The 16234-nt window shown below is 43.5% G+C and overlaps 1 protein-coding gene across 5 annotated transcripts in view; it reads right to left on the bottom strand.

The window, feature by feature from the left end:
- The window catches only part of ARHGAP42 (Rho GTPase activating protein 42), a 378378-nt gene that overhangs the window by 73613 nt on the left and 288531 nt on the right, over window positions 1-16234 (bottom strand). For all 5 annotated transcript variants that reach the window (XM_073337948.1, XM_073337938.1, XM_073337919.1 and 2 more), the window contains 3 exons: window positions 15756-15912; window positions 13170-13232; window positions 37-116 (listed from right to left, as the gene is read on the bottom strand). In XM_073337948.1, the coding sequence (XP_073194049.1) occupies window positions 37-116; window positions 13170-13232; window positions 15756-15912 (300 nt within the window). The remainder of the gene's footprint in view (window positions 1-36; window positions 117-13169; window positions 13233-15755; window positions 15913-16234) is intronic.

The raw sequence follows: 16234 nt of genomic DNA, 5'->3' as shown, positions 1-16234 counted from the left end.
ATTGTGTGTAAAGGAAGACTATCTAATACATCTTACCATTTGAAAATATCGCCCCCTGTGGGAAGGAGAGCTCATGACTGTGCTCAGCTTTGCAGGAATACATGGCTTTGGCTTGTCTGAAAGATCAAAATATAAGTTTGTTACAAACAAGAAAAGGGGGGAAAATGAATTTAAAAATCTGAGAAGCAGAGTAATCTGATGAACACTGAGCTGGGAATCAGGGACTCCTGACAGAGTTCTAGAGGAAATTCAGGAACCTATCTAGACTAACTCCAGGTCTGCACATGCTTTTCTGTAAGGCCTTGGACAAGTCATGTAACTTCTTTGTACCTCATTTTTCCCAGCTCTAAGTAGAGATATCAAAATTTATGGGCTTCACCCACCATACTGAGGTGAGGTGAGGATAAATTTGTTTAAGATGTCATGTGTTAAGTAAAAGTACTGCAGTGTTGATGCAATTGGAGATTATCGGTAGCACTTTCTTCCCAATCAGAATGTTAACTCAATGATCTAATATACCATCTGCGGTAGATTTTAATTGTTCAGCATATTATTTTGTGTGGGCTACATAACTCCCCACAACTTTCCTCCCATGAAATGAAAGTAGTGAACTCAAACTGTTATATTAAGGTGGACACAATTTACATGTTAAGGACCTCTCTGCTCCACCCTGTGTGCCAATGCTGCTGTGAAGGCTGATGTAGAAGGATGGTTCAGCCATTCCCCTGCCTCCTCCACACCCACTTTTGGAGCTCCATGCACCCCTGTAGGAATTAGTAAGGAATGAACCCTCCCCCTAAAGGGGTTCCAGAGAGTGTTTAATGGACGGGTGGTGGTTGCTGAAGTTGTGGTGGAAATCTGAGTTTAAGACGTCTGTCCAGAGGATGAAAATATCATCAATGTATCTCTGATATATCATTGGTTTCATGATGAATTTGTCCAGAAATTCTTCTTCAAGGTGGTCCATGAAGAGGTTGGCATATTGCAGAGTTATCCTACTACCCAGGGCTGTTCCCTTGGTTTGGACAAACTGTTTGTTGTTGAATGTAAAATTGTTATGGGTGAGGATGAAATGGTTGAATTTGGCAATGAGTTTGGGTTGGATACCTGAGGACTGTCCATGTCTTATAAATATATGAGACAGGAAGCTATGCTGTCATTGTAAGGGACATTGGTGTATAGGGAAGTGACATCCATGGTAGCGAGGCTGGTGTTCGGAGGGAGGTTGCTAAGGCAGTGGAGTTTCTGGAGGGAATCAGTTGTGTCTTGGAGGAAGCTGGCTCTTTGTGTGGTGAGTGGTTTGAGGATGGTTTCTATGAGTCCTGATATTCCTTCATGGCACTCTTACTCTCTGGAATACTCCCATCAACTTCCTGGACATGACAATCAGCTTCAGTAATGGAACCCCACAGACAACCATATATAAGAAACCTACAGATCGGTACACCTACCTTCATAGATCCAGTAACCACCCCAAACACACCAAGAAATCTATTATTTACAGCCAGGCACTCAGACACTACAGAATATGCTCAGAGGAGAAAGTCCAGGATATACACCTTAACACACTCAAAACTGTTTTCACCAAACAAGGACACTCCACCAGAGAAGTAGACTGCACCATGAAATGGGACATCCAAATACTCCAGGAGAACCTGCTTCAATACAGGTTTCAGAGTAACAGCCGTGTTAGTCTGTATTCGCAAAAAGAAAAGGAGTACTTGAGGCACCTTAGAGACTAACCAATTTGACCTTTTGTAGTGATAATCATGCTCCCCCCCACCCCCCCCACTCTCCTGCTGGTAATAGCTCACCTTTCCTGATCACTCTTGTTACAGTCTGTATGGTAACACCCATTGTTTCATGTTCTCTGTGTATATAAAATCTCCCCACTGTATATTCCACCGTATGCATCCGATGAAGTGAGCTGTAGCTCACGAAAGCTTATGCTCAAATAAATTTGTTAATCTCTAAGGTGCCACAAGTACTCCTTTTCTTTTTGCAGATAAAGACTAACATGGCTGTTACTCTGAAACTTTTACCAAAGCAATCACCCTATATCTGACATATCCTTCCTCATTCTCAAAGAAAACCCACCCAACACTCTCAAAAGACAAGGCTGGGAGTTTAAATTCATAACTCTGCTACACACTAAAAACCATGGACTGAACAGAGACACTGGATTTATGGCTTATTACAACAATCTGTAGCCTACTAACCCCCTTCTTTTTGTCCTAGGACTGCAGAGAGGTTAATGGGCCTCTCCATCTCGAATGTCCCTTAGAATATGTGCTAACTACTTATGCTAAACAATCCATTCCATCCTGCATTTAGCTATGAGGCTCGGGGTACCTTTCATAGACCTGAAGAAGAGCTCGGTGTGGCTTGAAAGCTTGTCTCTCGCACAAATAGAAGTTGATCCAATAGAAGATATTGCCTCACCCACCTTGTCTCTCTAATAAACTCCAGTCAGCACAGACCTAGATTTTCACAAAGCTCATACTTCAGTTTTTTGGGTGTCCTCTTCAAGGCACCTTAAAGAGGCCTGATTTTCAGCACTTTTTGGTAATCAGGCCCTTTTAAGGGGTCTCAGGTTTGACACCCAATGGCACTAGACACTTTTGAAAACCTTGATCATAGCCCCTTTTGTGTGGTGGTGGTGGTACAGCACACCACTCCAGATATCTGGGCAGGGATAGGATACAGAAGGACCTAGACAAATTGGAGGATTGGGCCAAAAGAAATCTGATGAGGTTCAATAAGGATAAGTGCAGGGTCCTGCACTTAGGACGGAAGAACCCAATGCACAGCTACAGACTAGGGACCGAATGGCTAGGCAGCAGTTCTGCGGAAAAGGACCTAGGGTGACAGTGGACGAGAAGCTGGATATGAGTCAGCAGTGTGCCCTTGTTGCCAAGAAGGCCAATGGCATTTTGGGATGTATAAGTAGGGGCATAGCGAGCAGATCGAGGGACGTGATCGTTCCCCTCTATTCGACATTGGTGAGGCCTCATCTGGAGTACTGTGTCCAGTTTTGGGCCCCACACTTCAAGAAGGATGTGGATAAATTGGAGAGAGTCCAGCGAAGGGCAACAAAAATGATTAGGGGACTGGAACACATGAGTTATGAGGAGAGGCTGAGGGAGCTGGGATTGTTTAGCCTGCAGAAGAGAAGAATGAGGGGGGATTTGATAGCTGCTTTCAACTACCTGAAAGGGGGTTCCAAAGAGGATGGCTCTAGACTGTTCTCAATGGTAGCAGATGACAGAACGAGGAGTAATGGTCTCAAGTTGCAGTGGGGGAGGTTTAGATTGGATATTAGGAAAAACTTTTTCACTAAGAGGGTGGTGAAACACTGGAATGCGTTACCTAGGGAGGTGGTAGAATCTCCTTCCTTAGAGGTTTTTAAGGTCAGGCTTGACAAAGCCCTGGCTGGGATGATTTAACTGGGAATTGGTCCTGCTTTGAGCAGGGGGTTGGACTAGATGACCTTCTGGGGTCCCTTCCAACCCTGATATTCCAACCCTGATATTCTCTGCCTCTCATTTCTAGCAGGGAAGAGAAACCCTGAACTCACTCCCAAGAAAAATAGATTGTGCCTCCCTGTTGATGCTATTATTTGAATTCTAGTAGCAGTTAGTGGAGCCAACTTTGATTGGTGCTTCCAATGTTGTAGGCACTGTACAAACACATAGTGAGAGATCGTAAGCTCTTCAGGGCAGGGAATATCTAAACAGACAAGACAAACAAGCAAGCGTTGTTACCCCCTCTTACAGCTGGAGAACTGACGCAAAGAGAGAACTGATGCAAAGAGAGATCTGATAGCTTGTCTAAGATCACACAGGAAGTCCGGGACCTGTTTGGGACTGAACTCTTATATACAGAGTCCCAGTGTGGTGCCCTAACCACAAGCCCTCCTCTTTAATTTGATAAGATAAAGAGCGCTATAAACATTTATGATAAGTATTCTGACATGTTCATAGTTCTCCCACAAAATATCTATTTCCCATATCACTAAACCATAAAACTATACATAATACAAACATGAGACAAAAAAACAACAGATAATCCAAGGTATCCTGTACTGAATTTAGTAAACCACAGAGATGATTATAAACACATGGATAATATACAATACCCTCAGTATTCGGTCAGGTTGTAAACCATTACAGTCAGGCTGTGTTCTAAACCAAGATTAAGAGTTCAAATGCTACAGTGATAAGGGGAAGCTTAGAACAGAGAGAGAAGAAATGGTAATGTTTGTGGATTGTGTGTGTGGAGAACTCAGCTATTTAGCTTTCCTAGGGTCAGAATATGTTGATTTTTATTGTAGCATTCAAATGAGATAAGTGGAATAAAAACAATTCTTTCTTTCTCTGGCACTTTCTTATGTTTAGTGAAATATACCAATTTCAGCTGAATGGAGGGATGTTTATCTCCAAAAATGAAATAAATTTGAGAAAAAGAAGGGTCTTGGTCTCGCATTCTCCAATTAAGAGAAAGTTTGTAGAAACCTGAGTGTCAAGTCATTGCACCTATAAAATGAGTGAATGAAATGCAGTGATTAATTGACTGCAAAGTCTTATAAATGCACTCAAGTATGAGCAAGTTTGCTTGAATTAACAGTTTCTTCAAGTGATCTTCTTATTACCTTAATTTGTTACTATTGTTCTTGATGTATAATTATAGCCCACTGATGCCATGTACAAATAAAACAGTGTGTGTGTAATAGCACAGTGATAGACATAATCTAGGAATATATTCCCATTAATTTTCAGGCTCCTGATTATTCCCTCGATCTCCATAACATTTTGTGATTATTAAGATATAATTTTCCTATGATGGTATTGTCCAGCCACAAGTGTTATCAAGCTTTCACGGCTCAAGGCAATCTTATTGTGTGCAACTACGCAGATGGACATTCTCTCTTGTGGTGCTAATGCGTTCTTTCAACCAGTGCTGCCAGTCGAAGAGGGTGTGAAAATAGCACTATCATCTATAGTGAGGCTCTTAAAATTACTAACATTATTTTGAAGAAGAGAGTTACTCATGCCGTTCAGTGCATAGAAGAGTTAGATAATGGCACCTTCCTCTCCTAAGATCTCACTTTCCTTAACTTGAGTTGAACAGGTTACCTAGCAGAGAATACATTTGTCTTCCCCTCATAGGGTGGCAGGCCCCAGTAAATAAAGTAGGTCAGCTCCCCTGTGCCAGAGCAGGTACTTCCATTTAGCCAATGAAGAGGGAAGGGCAGGAGCTGGGAGATATCAAGGATCAATGAGAGAGCCGGTGACAGAAAGTCCCAGTGAGTCATTGCAGGCTGGTTCAGTCAGGAAGGGCAGGTGGGCACTGGCAAAGACCAGGGGACTGCAGTGGTCCTGGAGGGAAGCAGAAGGTGGTTCCTGGGGAAAGGCTGAAGGCAAGAGAGCAGCTAGAGGGGTTTGCTGGCTGGCATCTGCAAGACAAAGAACCAGGGCCAGAGGTCTGAAGGCACGAGGAGTAGCAGCAGAGGGAGCTGCCTCCTGGCTCTAAGTTGGAGAACTGCAGTCAAGGGCTGGAGAGGACTGAAGGAAGGAGAGCAGCGGAGGAGCTTAACTTCTGACATCTCCAAGGCCGGTGGATTGTACCCAGACACAACATGAAAGGGCCAGGGGAGTGAGGGATGCTCCGCTGGCAAGGATGCTCCCACACGAAAGGCTGTGGGGGTTCCCAGTGGGAAGAGCGGAAATCTGTCCTGGTACAAGAACAGGAGAGGGCTGATAGAGTCCAGGCATCGTTGAAGGTGTGTGCGGTATACAGGGCATCCAGGGATGAGGTATCTTGACTGCTTGTGCTGGTGTGAGAAATGGACTATGTTTGGGACTTTCGCTATGGATTATGTTTTTGTAATAAATCAGGAAGGGCAGTATTGAAACAAGAAAGCCTGAATAGAATTAGTGGGTCACCTGAGAGGAGAAACTGAAACAAGTGTGCCTGTCCTGCCATGACCTGCCACAGGAGGGCACTCCAGGCAGGGGCTGCCCTACGACACTCCCCATTTTGAGGCCTACTTTTACATTTTTTCTGAATCCCTAATGATGAGTTTATGATTGTTGGCATTAGAACATTTGGGTGATTATCTAAATCTCAGCAGATCATCAAATTATTATTGATTATTGCATGGTGCCAAAGCCCCCGCCCCTCCAAGCTCCTCATCAAAAGCAAGCTCCCCACAGACCAGGAGTCCTCATCTGCCAAGGAAACCTGCATAACATCTTCAAAAAACAAGCCTGTGAGCTTAAATTCATAACTTTGGCTGACACTAAAAAACATGGACTCAACAGAGACACTGGGCTTATTACAACAATCTATAACCCACTAACAACCCCTTCCCCCCACACACATCCAAGCTGCCTTTCCCCCCTTCCTTTAACTACTTATGCGAAACAATTTGTCCCACCTTGTAATTCTCTATGACATTCTGAGTAAAAGACCTGAAGAAGAGCTCTGTGTGACTTGAAAGCTTGTCTCTTTCACCAACAGAAGTTGGTCGTATAAAATATACTACCTCACCCACCTTGTCTCTCTAGGCACTTTATAGGCAGCCTGAAATGTTAGATTCCTGCTCTAAAGAATGTAGTCTAGATAGACAATGTACACGTGAAAGAAAGGAATGGGATGCAATTGTTAGTGCCAGAGATTTTGTTTGGATTCTTTTAAAGTGTTATCCTTTGTATAGGACTGTCAGATAACTGATTAGGTAATGCTTCTTTGCAAGGATTCACAGGACATGGATTTACAGGGCTTGAGGTACAGTCTAAGGTGGAACTTGAAGGAGAACAGAGTGTGGAGGTACCCTGGATTCCAGGTGTATAAGTACATGTGAAATAAGGCACAGAAGCAACAGGACGACGACGACTGCAGGGATATGTTTAATTACATAGCAAGAAGGAGATGCAAAAGGGAACATAGGTCCTCCCCCCTTCCCTAGACATGGTATGAACAAGTCACATTGATTCAAATCCTGAGCCTGTTCCCCTGGGACCTTGCTGCTAGCCCAGATGAAATCATGATCACTGCACCCTCTCTCTCATTCTTTGAGCTGTTCCCTCTCATGCAATTCTGATCGCCTCTATGCCATGATGTTCACTCTGGTCAGTAGCTTCTCATTTATCTGAGCCCCCAAGAGTTCTGTGTGCCCCTAATGGAAAGCTAGAGAACAGGAAACCTCACATTTCTCAGACTGTAATCTCTTCGGGGAAGGGACTATTTCTCTGTGTATTTTTGTACAACATCTATCACAATGGGGCCTCAATCCCCATTTGGGCTGCTGGGCAATACAGCAATATATGCATAAAGGAATAATAACTATGCTGCTTCTCTGTCATGGGTATTATACATCAGTGACAGGGATTAGATCCAGTGTGGAGCAAAGGGATATACCATGGCCTGGTAGCTGGGTGCTCCACCCGATTGATAGCCTATCCTTAAAGCTAGGTTTGAGGGAAAGGGAAAAGTAGCGAGAGTGAGGATGGCGAGGCAAAAATGGAGCTGGGACTGGAATGAGGGAGACAGTTATCAAAATCTGAGTAAAGATCTGGGAATGGGCATATATTCTGCTCTAACCTTTTCTGCCTACCAAGATGCACTAACTTAGAACACTCATTTTGTTCCTTTCTGAATAAAGAGATCTAAACAAACTGATACCACTGTGGATAGAGTGAACGGATAGCAAGTGTGAAAAATCGGGACACTTTTTTTCCCCCCCAGGGCGGGGAGTATAATTGCATATATAAAACAATGCCCCTAATATCGGGACGGTACCAATAATATTGGGATATCTAGTCACCCTAACTGTGAAAGACACACATTCATGTACAGCTGAAAACAGGTTTAAGATAAAGGAAGCAAGCAACAGAGGGATGTTCCTGGTGGGCGTACATTATAGCTGACTAAGCTAGGATGAAGAGGTGAAAATGCTGTATCTAGGAAGGGTATTAAGCATGTCCACATCACAAGAGTGATAGTAAAGGAGACAATCTGCAGATACCTGCTGGAAAATGAAAGTCGATGGGACTTGTGCTCCTAAATCACGTAGGTGCTTTTGAAAATGTCACCCATTGTGTAGATGACCATGTTTTGTTCCAGGCGGTAGAATGTACAAATCGCAATGTAGCTATTTAGAGGCTGGATCCTGGATTGGGAAAAAGTAGTTGAAAAGCTGGAAGTAAGGGACACTGGTGATTCCAGGGATTAATAATGGAACAGAGGCTTTCCTCTAGGCTGCTGGTTCTACTTCAGCAGGACCAAAAGCTGTTACTATCTGATGATTGCTTGGTGGCTTCCGTGAAATGAGTTGTCAGAAATTTTCCAACTCCTTCCTCATGGACTCAATGGACACAGAGACTGATCCACTCTTAATCAGCCCCAGTGCAGGGATGACACCCTTGGGGGACTGGTGTGTGGGAAGCCTGTGGCGCTCTGCAGCCTGCTCTGTAGAGTGCATGTTTTATTCTCTTGGGCTACCAAAATCTGATGCTACACACGAACACTACATTCAACAACATTTCATTTTTCACATCCAAAATTGCTTTTGGTTTTTTGTTTGTTTTTGCACTTTGTAACAATGGTGAGGAAATGGAAAGAATCCTTGCTTTAGGTCCTGATCTTGGAAGCTGATCCATGTGAGAAGACTTCTGGGGAGCCCCACTGACTTGCCTGGGAATTGGGGTCTGTTTGTACAGAGCAGCTTGCAGGACCAAAGCCTTGTGGTGGAACATATTTGGCCAAGTTTTACTTGGCAGACACAAATGTTAGAAACTGAATTACACACTGTATTGCAGCTTCATTTATAACAGAATGTACAGTGCCACTTTAATACTGCAACATTTACATGCATGAGCTAACAGCATGGGTTCCTGTACTAACTTACAGAAGGACATCAGATCTCAAAGCTCAGATACCAAGCAACAGACACCCCAGAAACATCTCATATGGATGAATGCGGGGGTAACATTGTAACATCAGAATTTACCATACTTTTACTTCTGGAATTTCCTGCATAAGTGTGTCTGTGTTTCCCCCCTTCTCTGTTAAAATGATCCATATATTTGTATTTTTATGAATGCACATACCCTTTCTAGTAGGCTATTATGGAGAGATCAAGAAAATTAACTTGTGGGGTGAGACAGGTCATATTTACCATGATTTCAATGGTGCAAAGAGATAGAAGAATGCTTTAAGGGCTCAGTTTGGCCCTCATGTGCATAACATGCATGCAGGTTTAAGCAAGAACTGGCTCTGACTGCTCCCTTGTTGCAGAGGCTGGTCTGACTCAAACAGCCCTGTAATAACAGCTGAACCACCTTTTCTCTCTTCCTTCTTCATTCTATCTGCGGACCTCTCATTCTCCTTGTTATTGTCACTATTCTGCTTTCTTATGAAGACTAGACAGAGGAGCTATTAAGCCTGTCAAGCCTTTCCTCCTTAGCCATCTATCATCTGCCCCCGTTATAAAGCAGAACAGCTACGTTCTTTGTCAGACTCTTGCTTCTTATGTGGTTTATATACAAGAATGGGAGCTGAGCAGGAGGGAGGAAGGGGAGAACGCACAGTGGGAAGGAGGAGGAGCGGAGTATGGTGGAGGTAGAGTGTCAGAGAACTGCAGAGCAGGGCTCTATCGAGGCTCCCTCAGCTTGTGTGCCACACAAAACAAGCACCTGTGCCCCACTCAACTAGCCATGCTGCTGCCTCCTCCCTCCCTCCCTCATGTAATATCATAAGGTCCTGGCAACTCAAACTGATCAGCTTTCTCTTCAATTGGATCCTGCCACCTGCTGGGTGGCAGGCAGCTGTCAGACTTGGACTGTAAATTACTAAGCATTTTGGTGCCTGCCTGCTTGTCAGTCTCACATCAGCACCTACGGTTCCATGGATTATTGTTATTGGATGTTGTATGTCCGTTACTCTATTGCTCGGAGGTCCCATTAGGCTCAGGATCTTGCTGTTCTAAGTGCTGCATGAAAAGGTGGCCGTGATCCCGATCTCATAAATTAGAAGGCTGGAAGGAACCACTGTGATCATCCAGTCTAACCTCCTGTATAATATAGGCCATAGAAGTTTCTTGAGTTAATTCATGTTTGAACTAGAGCATTTTTTCTTAAAATCAGGGAATGGATCACAGGGCATGGATCACTTGATGATAACCTGTTCTGTTGATTCCCTCTGGGGAACCTGGCATTGGCCACTGTCAGAAGACAGGCTACTGGGCTAGATGGACTTTTGGTCTGACACAGTATGGCTGTTCTTATGTAATTCAATACTGAGTTTAAAATTGCCAGTGATGGAAAATCCATGAGAACCTTTGGTAAGTTGTTCCAATAATTAATTACCCTCACTGTTAAAAATGTGAACCTTATTTCCAGTCTGAATTCATCTAGCTTCAACTTCCAGCTGTTGCATTGTGATATATCTTTGTCTGCAAGACTGAAGAGTCCACTATCAAATTTTTGTTTCTCATGTTCCTCATTTTGTTAGTTATAAACTGTCATCAAGTCACCCTTTAACCTTTTCTTTCAGCTAAATGGATTGAGCTCTTGGAGTCTCACTATCTCAAAGTGCTTACAGTCAAAGAGAAGGTACACAGGAAGGGAGGGGGGAAGAAAATATACACAGTTTTTATATACATTTGATTTTTTTAATGGTCTTAGGTTTGCAATTATGTAAATAAGTGCTGCTCAGTCTTGACACCAAGCCTTGGCTGATTTATTATAAGATCATGGCAGAAAGGACCATGAGTAAGGGTACGATTCTGTTATGGAGGTCATAGATTCTGGGACCATTGTGACTTACCTCTTCTGGGGCAGGGCTGGAGCAATGGTCAGCCCCAGGGCTCCTGGAGCAACAGCCGCCAGAACAGCTGACCGGTGGCTAGCCCTGGAACTGCCACAGCATCAGTCCCTGTCCTGCCAGAACAGCAGCTGGGGTTGGGTCAGCCCACCTGGGGCTGGAGAAGCAGCAGTCAGCTCCTGCTACAGGAGCAGGTGCTAGCCCCCGAGGCGCTTTCTCTCCCCCACCACCCTCAGGTGTTTTTGGTAAAAGCCAGGGACGGGTCTCTGGCTTCCGTGAATTTTTGTTTATTGCCTGCAACCTGTCCATGACTTTTACTAAAAATAATCATGACAAAATCTTAACCTTAGCCCTGAGCGATCTTCTGACGGTGCTTGAGCACACTCGCCTGGTGCTGGATCTGGAACTGCTTATTTGCCTTTAATCTAGCCCTTTGTTTGGGAAATGTATGGAAGCCCACAATGAAATGTGACAGAAAGAAAAATAAAGCAGAATGGAAGGAAGAAGAGGTTGGACAACATAGAGATGGCTCCACTTCCTAGAGGAACGACCATCCAAGGAATGGATGTCTGCTCTACTATAATTAAAGTGACAAGACGAAAACAAATCCCACTGATTGTGTAAACAACTAAAGGGCCTGTGTGATGATCACATATTTCCCCAAATGGAAACTGAAGCAAGGAAGGTGTGGTGGCAAGAATAGTAACAAGCTTGATTATTTTTATCCAAAGCTAAACTTTGGAAAGGGCAGTTTCACTAAGAGGCAGCCTACTGTCCTCGGCTTCCGTACAGGTACTGTCACAGCAGATGGAGAAAATCAATGGTCTAACTGGTTTCAGAGTAGCAGCCGTGTTAGTCTGTATTTGCAAAAAGAAAAGGAGGACTTGTGGCACCTTAGAGACTAACAAATTTATTTGAGCATGAGCTTTCGTGAGCTACTGCTCACTTCATCGGATGCATTCAGTGGAAAATACAGTGGGGAGATTTATATACACAGAGAACATGAAACAGTGGGTGTTACCATACACACTGTAAGGAGAGTGATCACTTAAGATGAGCTAATACCAGCAGGAGAGCTGGGTGGGAGGGAGAAAACCTTTTCTAGTGATAATCAAGGTGGGCCATTTCCAGCAGTTCACAAGAACGTCTGAGGAATGGGTGGGGGGGGGGGATAGTTTTACTTTGTGAAATGACCCATCCACTCCCAGTCTCTATTCAAGCCTAAGTTAATTGTATCCAGTTTGCAAATTCATTCCAATTCAGCAGTCTCTCCTTGGAGTCTGTTTTTGAAGTTTTTTTTGTTGAAGAATTGTCACTTTTAGGTCTGTAATCGAGTGACCAGAGAGACTGAAGTGTTCTCCAACTGGTTTTTGAATGTTATAATTCTTGATGTCTGATTCGTGTCCATTTATTCTTTTAAGTAGAGACTGTCCAGTCTGACCAATGTACATGGCAGAGGGGCACTGCAGGCGCATGATGGCATATATCACATTGGTGGATGTGCAGGTGAACGAGCCTCTGATAGTGTGGCTGATGTGATTAGGCCCTATGATGGTGTCTCCTGAATAGATATGTGGACACAATAGGCAATGGGCTTTGTTGCTAGGATAGGTTCCTGGGTTAGTGGTAATGTTGTGGGTGGTGTGGTTGCTGGTGAGTACTTGCTTCAGGTTGGGGGGCTGCCTGTAAGCAAGGACTGGCTTGTCTCCCAAGATCTGTGAGAGTGATGGGTCGTCCTTCAGGATAGGTTGTAGATCCTTGATGATGCGTTGGAGAGGTTTTAGTTGGGGGCTGAAGGTGATGGCTAGTGGTGTTCTATTATTTTCTTTGTTGGGCCTGTCCTGTAGTAGGTGACTTCTGGGTACTCTTCTGGCTCTGTCAATCTGTTTCTTCACTTCAGCAGGTGTGTATTGTAGTTGTAAGAATGCTTGATAGAGATCATGTAGGTGTTTGTCTGAGGGGTTAGAGCAAATGCGGTTGTATCGTAGAGTTTGGCTGTAGACAATGGATCGTGTGGTGTGATCTGGGTGAAAGCTGGAGGCATGTAGGTAGGAATAGCGGTCAGTAGGTTTCCGTGAAAGCTTACGAAAGCTTATGCTCAAATAAATTTGTTAGTCTCTGAGGTGCCACAAGTACTCCTTTTCTTTTTGCAAATGGTCTAACTCACTCTCTTTCTCTGAGAGAAGTATAGAAAGGATGAACCTGACAAATGGGGGCACGTTTGCACAGCAAGGGATGCTTCCTTGGAAGGTACAAAGTATTGTTTCCCACTCCTCCATGTCAGTCTCTCAAAGCATATGGCTTTAATTTTTAACTAAAATTCAATTGTGTAGGGTACTTACCGTCCTGAAGAAGTTTGTTTAAGTGAACCAGCACTTTCGAACAACTGGGCTCTTGCGGCCACTCTGAAAATTGAGTTAAGAGGCATTTGGTTTTAAACTTCGCCCTTTCAATGAACTGCATAGAGTTATTTCAGTTTTAATAATCTAAGGCAGTGGTTCTCAAACTGTGGGTTGGGACCCCAAAGTGGGTCACGATTCCGTTTTAATGGGGTCGCCAGGACTGGCGTTAGACTTGCTGGGGTCCGGGGCCAAAGCTGAAGCCCAAGCCCCACCTCCCGGGGCTGAAGCCTGAGCTCTACCACCTGGGGCTGAAGTCTGAGCCTGAGCCCCACTGCTCAGGGCCGAAGCTCAAAGGCTACAAACTTGGGTGGCAGGGCTCAGGTTACAGGCCCCCAACCTGGGGCTGAAGCCCTTGGACTTTGGCTTTGCTTCCTCCCTTCCCCGTCTCTCCCCCCTGCCTAGGGCGGCAGGGCTCGGGCAGCCTCCTGGGTTCATGCAATAATTTTTGTTGTCAGAAGGGGATCACGGTGCAATGAAGTTTGAGAACCCCTGATCTCAGGTATTTTTAGTTGGACAGACAAGAAAATGTTAATTTTTATTTTAAATTCTTTATTTGATTCTTAAATTGACTGTGCTCCTTTTTTCAATCTGAAAAATGTAGGACCAATGGAGGAAGCCAAGAAGCAAGTCATGCTGAGCTTAGGTCCCAGTTCAGCAAGAAACTTAAGCGTGTGTCCAACGTGAAGGACATGAACAGTCCAACCAGCTTCAAGTGAGGCATGTGCTAAAATACCTTCCTGAACTCATAAAACAGTAAGGAACTCTGCTGAAAATGCAACACAAAACATTGCCATAATTTTTAATTCATATTCATGTCTTGTCACTGAATAAACCTGAAGTGAGGGAGATGTAGTTTCTGGAGAGGGAAAATGGGTGTTATCATTTCTGGGTTCACTGACCACCAGTCCTGTGCTATGAGCACTAGAAAACATTTTTAACCCCCAGTTTATGGGAAAATAATCATTTCTATTTTGTAACGCATTCCAACCCAAGAAATCTCTAGCTACTTTATCAAAAGCAAAGAAATTATTTCAGCGCATGCAATGGAACACATCAATTTCAGAGAGGAATTAAATTTGTCTTGCTCCGATTTCTGTCAAAAGAAAGAGGTGATGATGAATAACACTTTATTCCTTGACATATCGCCTGGGCAGTCCTTGGCATTTAGATCTCTTAAAATAATAAACACAGAAGAAGCAGAGAGATAATGTTAGAGCTGGCTGAATAGTATTAGTTAAATAATTTATTCCATGGATTTAATTTTCTCTCCTCATTATTGGCTTAATCCAAAGCCCAACGGTGAAGTCAATGGGAGTCTTTCGCTGATTAGAGCTGGGTGAAATTTTTCAGATGAAACTTTTTCACCAATAAATGAAGATTCAGACTGACCAAAACATTTCATGGATGAATACTTGTTGATTTCAGCAAATTGTTTTGGCCAAAATGAAAAAAGAAAAACATTTGGAAATGCCCAAACAGATAATTTCATCACTGTCACAATTAAACATTTTGATTGTTCAGGCTACAGTCACAAGAGGATTTGGGCATCATTCACAAAGCCGCCGGAGGAGGAGGTCATGGCGGTTGTGCTTCCCCTCGCTTACCACCTTTAGGGCACTACCTTGGGATGTTGGAAACCGAGGTTTGAATCCCTGCTCTGGAGCAGGGGTTTGAACCCAGGTCTCCCCCTCTAGAGTGACTGCCCTCACCACCAAGGTATAGGGTATCTGGGGATGGGCATCTCTCAGTCTATCCTGTTGAAGGCATTCTACTTTGTGCAAAATACTTGAATAATCAGTGGGAGAGTGGGAATGACTCTATAGCACAGTGGCTAGGGCATTCCCATATGAGGGGGGACACCCACTTGCCAGTCCCTGCTCTGATGACTTCTTAATTATTTATACAAATTGGAATAGTTTCAACAGGAGAGACTGAGAGACCCCAGAACTAGAATAGCCTATAGCCTGGTGGGTAGGGCACTCACCCGGAGAGGGGAAATTTGCATTCAAGTCACTGCTCCAAAACAGGGAGTCAAAGCTGGGTCTCTCACATCCCATGTGAGTGCCCTAACCTCTGGGCTAAAGGTTATAAGGGGGTATCACTACCTTGTCTTCTGTTTCTGTGAATCTAGCCCTTCATTTCTTTTGCTTTTATTAACAACACATGAAATGAAACATCTTGGTTCAACCTAAACCAATTAGCCAAAAATTTTTAAAAAATAATTTTTGATTTCAGTTAAACTCAAAGCAATTTTTTAAAATTTTTCAGAACTGCCAATAAACCAGAAAAATGTATTATTGACAGAGCTCTGCCACTGATTTCAATACACTTTGGGTAAGCCCCCATCTGCCTAGTTTTCAGAGTTTATGAAGCTTGATGAATAATTCACAAAGATGACAATTTAATTTGATTTATCTCATCAAATATTCATGACTACTTTTCCCATCGTTCACCGAGCTGTATAAGATAGTTTGTATGGGAACATAATGCAATACATCAAATCTCCACTCAGTCTTGATGACTTACACAGATCCTGGTCTCTGATAGCCATTACTTGATGCAGTATCCAATCTCAATCTCCTGTGCATTTTGGGTGGCAACTCAGGATTCGGTGGAGCCTTTGGTGTATCTTTGGCATCAATTGAGGCTAAGCTCTGTACAGATCCACCGCAGCTTTTGTTACCTACAGGGAACAAACAGAGTGCAGTGAATATAAGATTTCAGTGTACCTTAATAACATGTATATCATACATAACATAGCAGGATTTTTAAAAAGAAATAAAATAGGCAGAGACAGTGTTTACTAAGAAAGACAACAGACAGCCTATCAAGCAGAAGGGTAACTAGGAAAACATCACCACCAAAAATGGAGAGAATAAAATTAAAACTTTGAAGAAGGCGGAAGATTGTTATGCTGCACCAATGAATAGATAATACGTTTTCTGTACACTGATGATGCTAAAACTCCATTAGTAAAACATTAAACAATCCAGCCTCCTGTCTGT

This window comes from Lepidochelys kempii, chromosome 1, assembly GCF_965140265.1.
Source record: "Lepidochelys kempii isolate rLepKem1 chromosome 1, rLepKem1.hap2, whole genome shotgun sequence".
Taxonomy (NCBI): Eukaryota; Metazoa; Chordata; order Testudines; family Cheloniidae; genus Lepidochelys; species Lepidochelys kempii.
The sequence above is the reverse complement of the archived record's forward strand: the minus strand, read 5'-3'. Positions and strand labels throughout refer to the sequence as shown.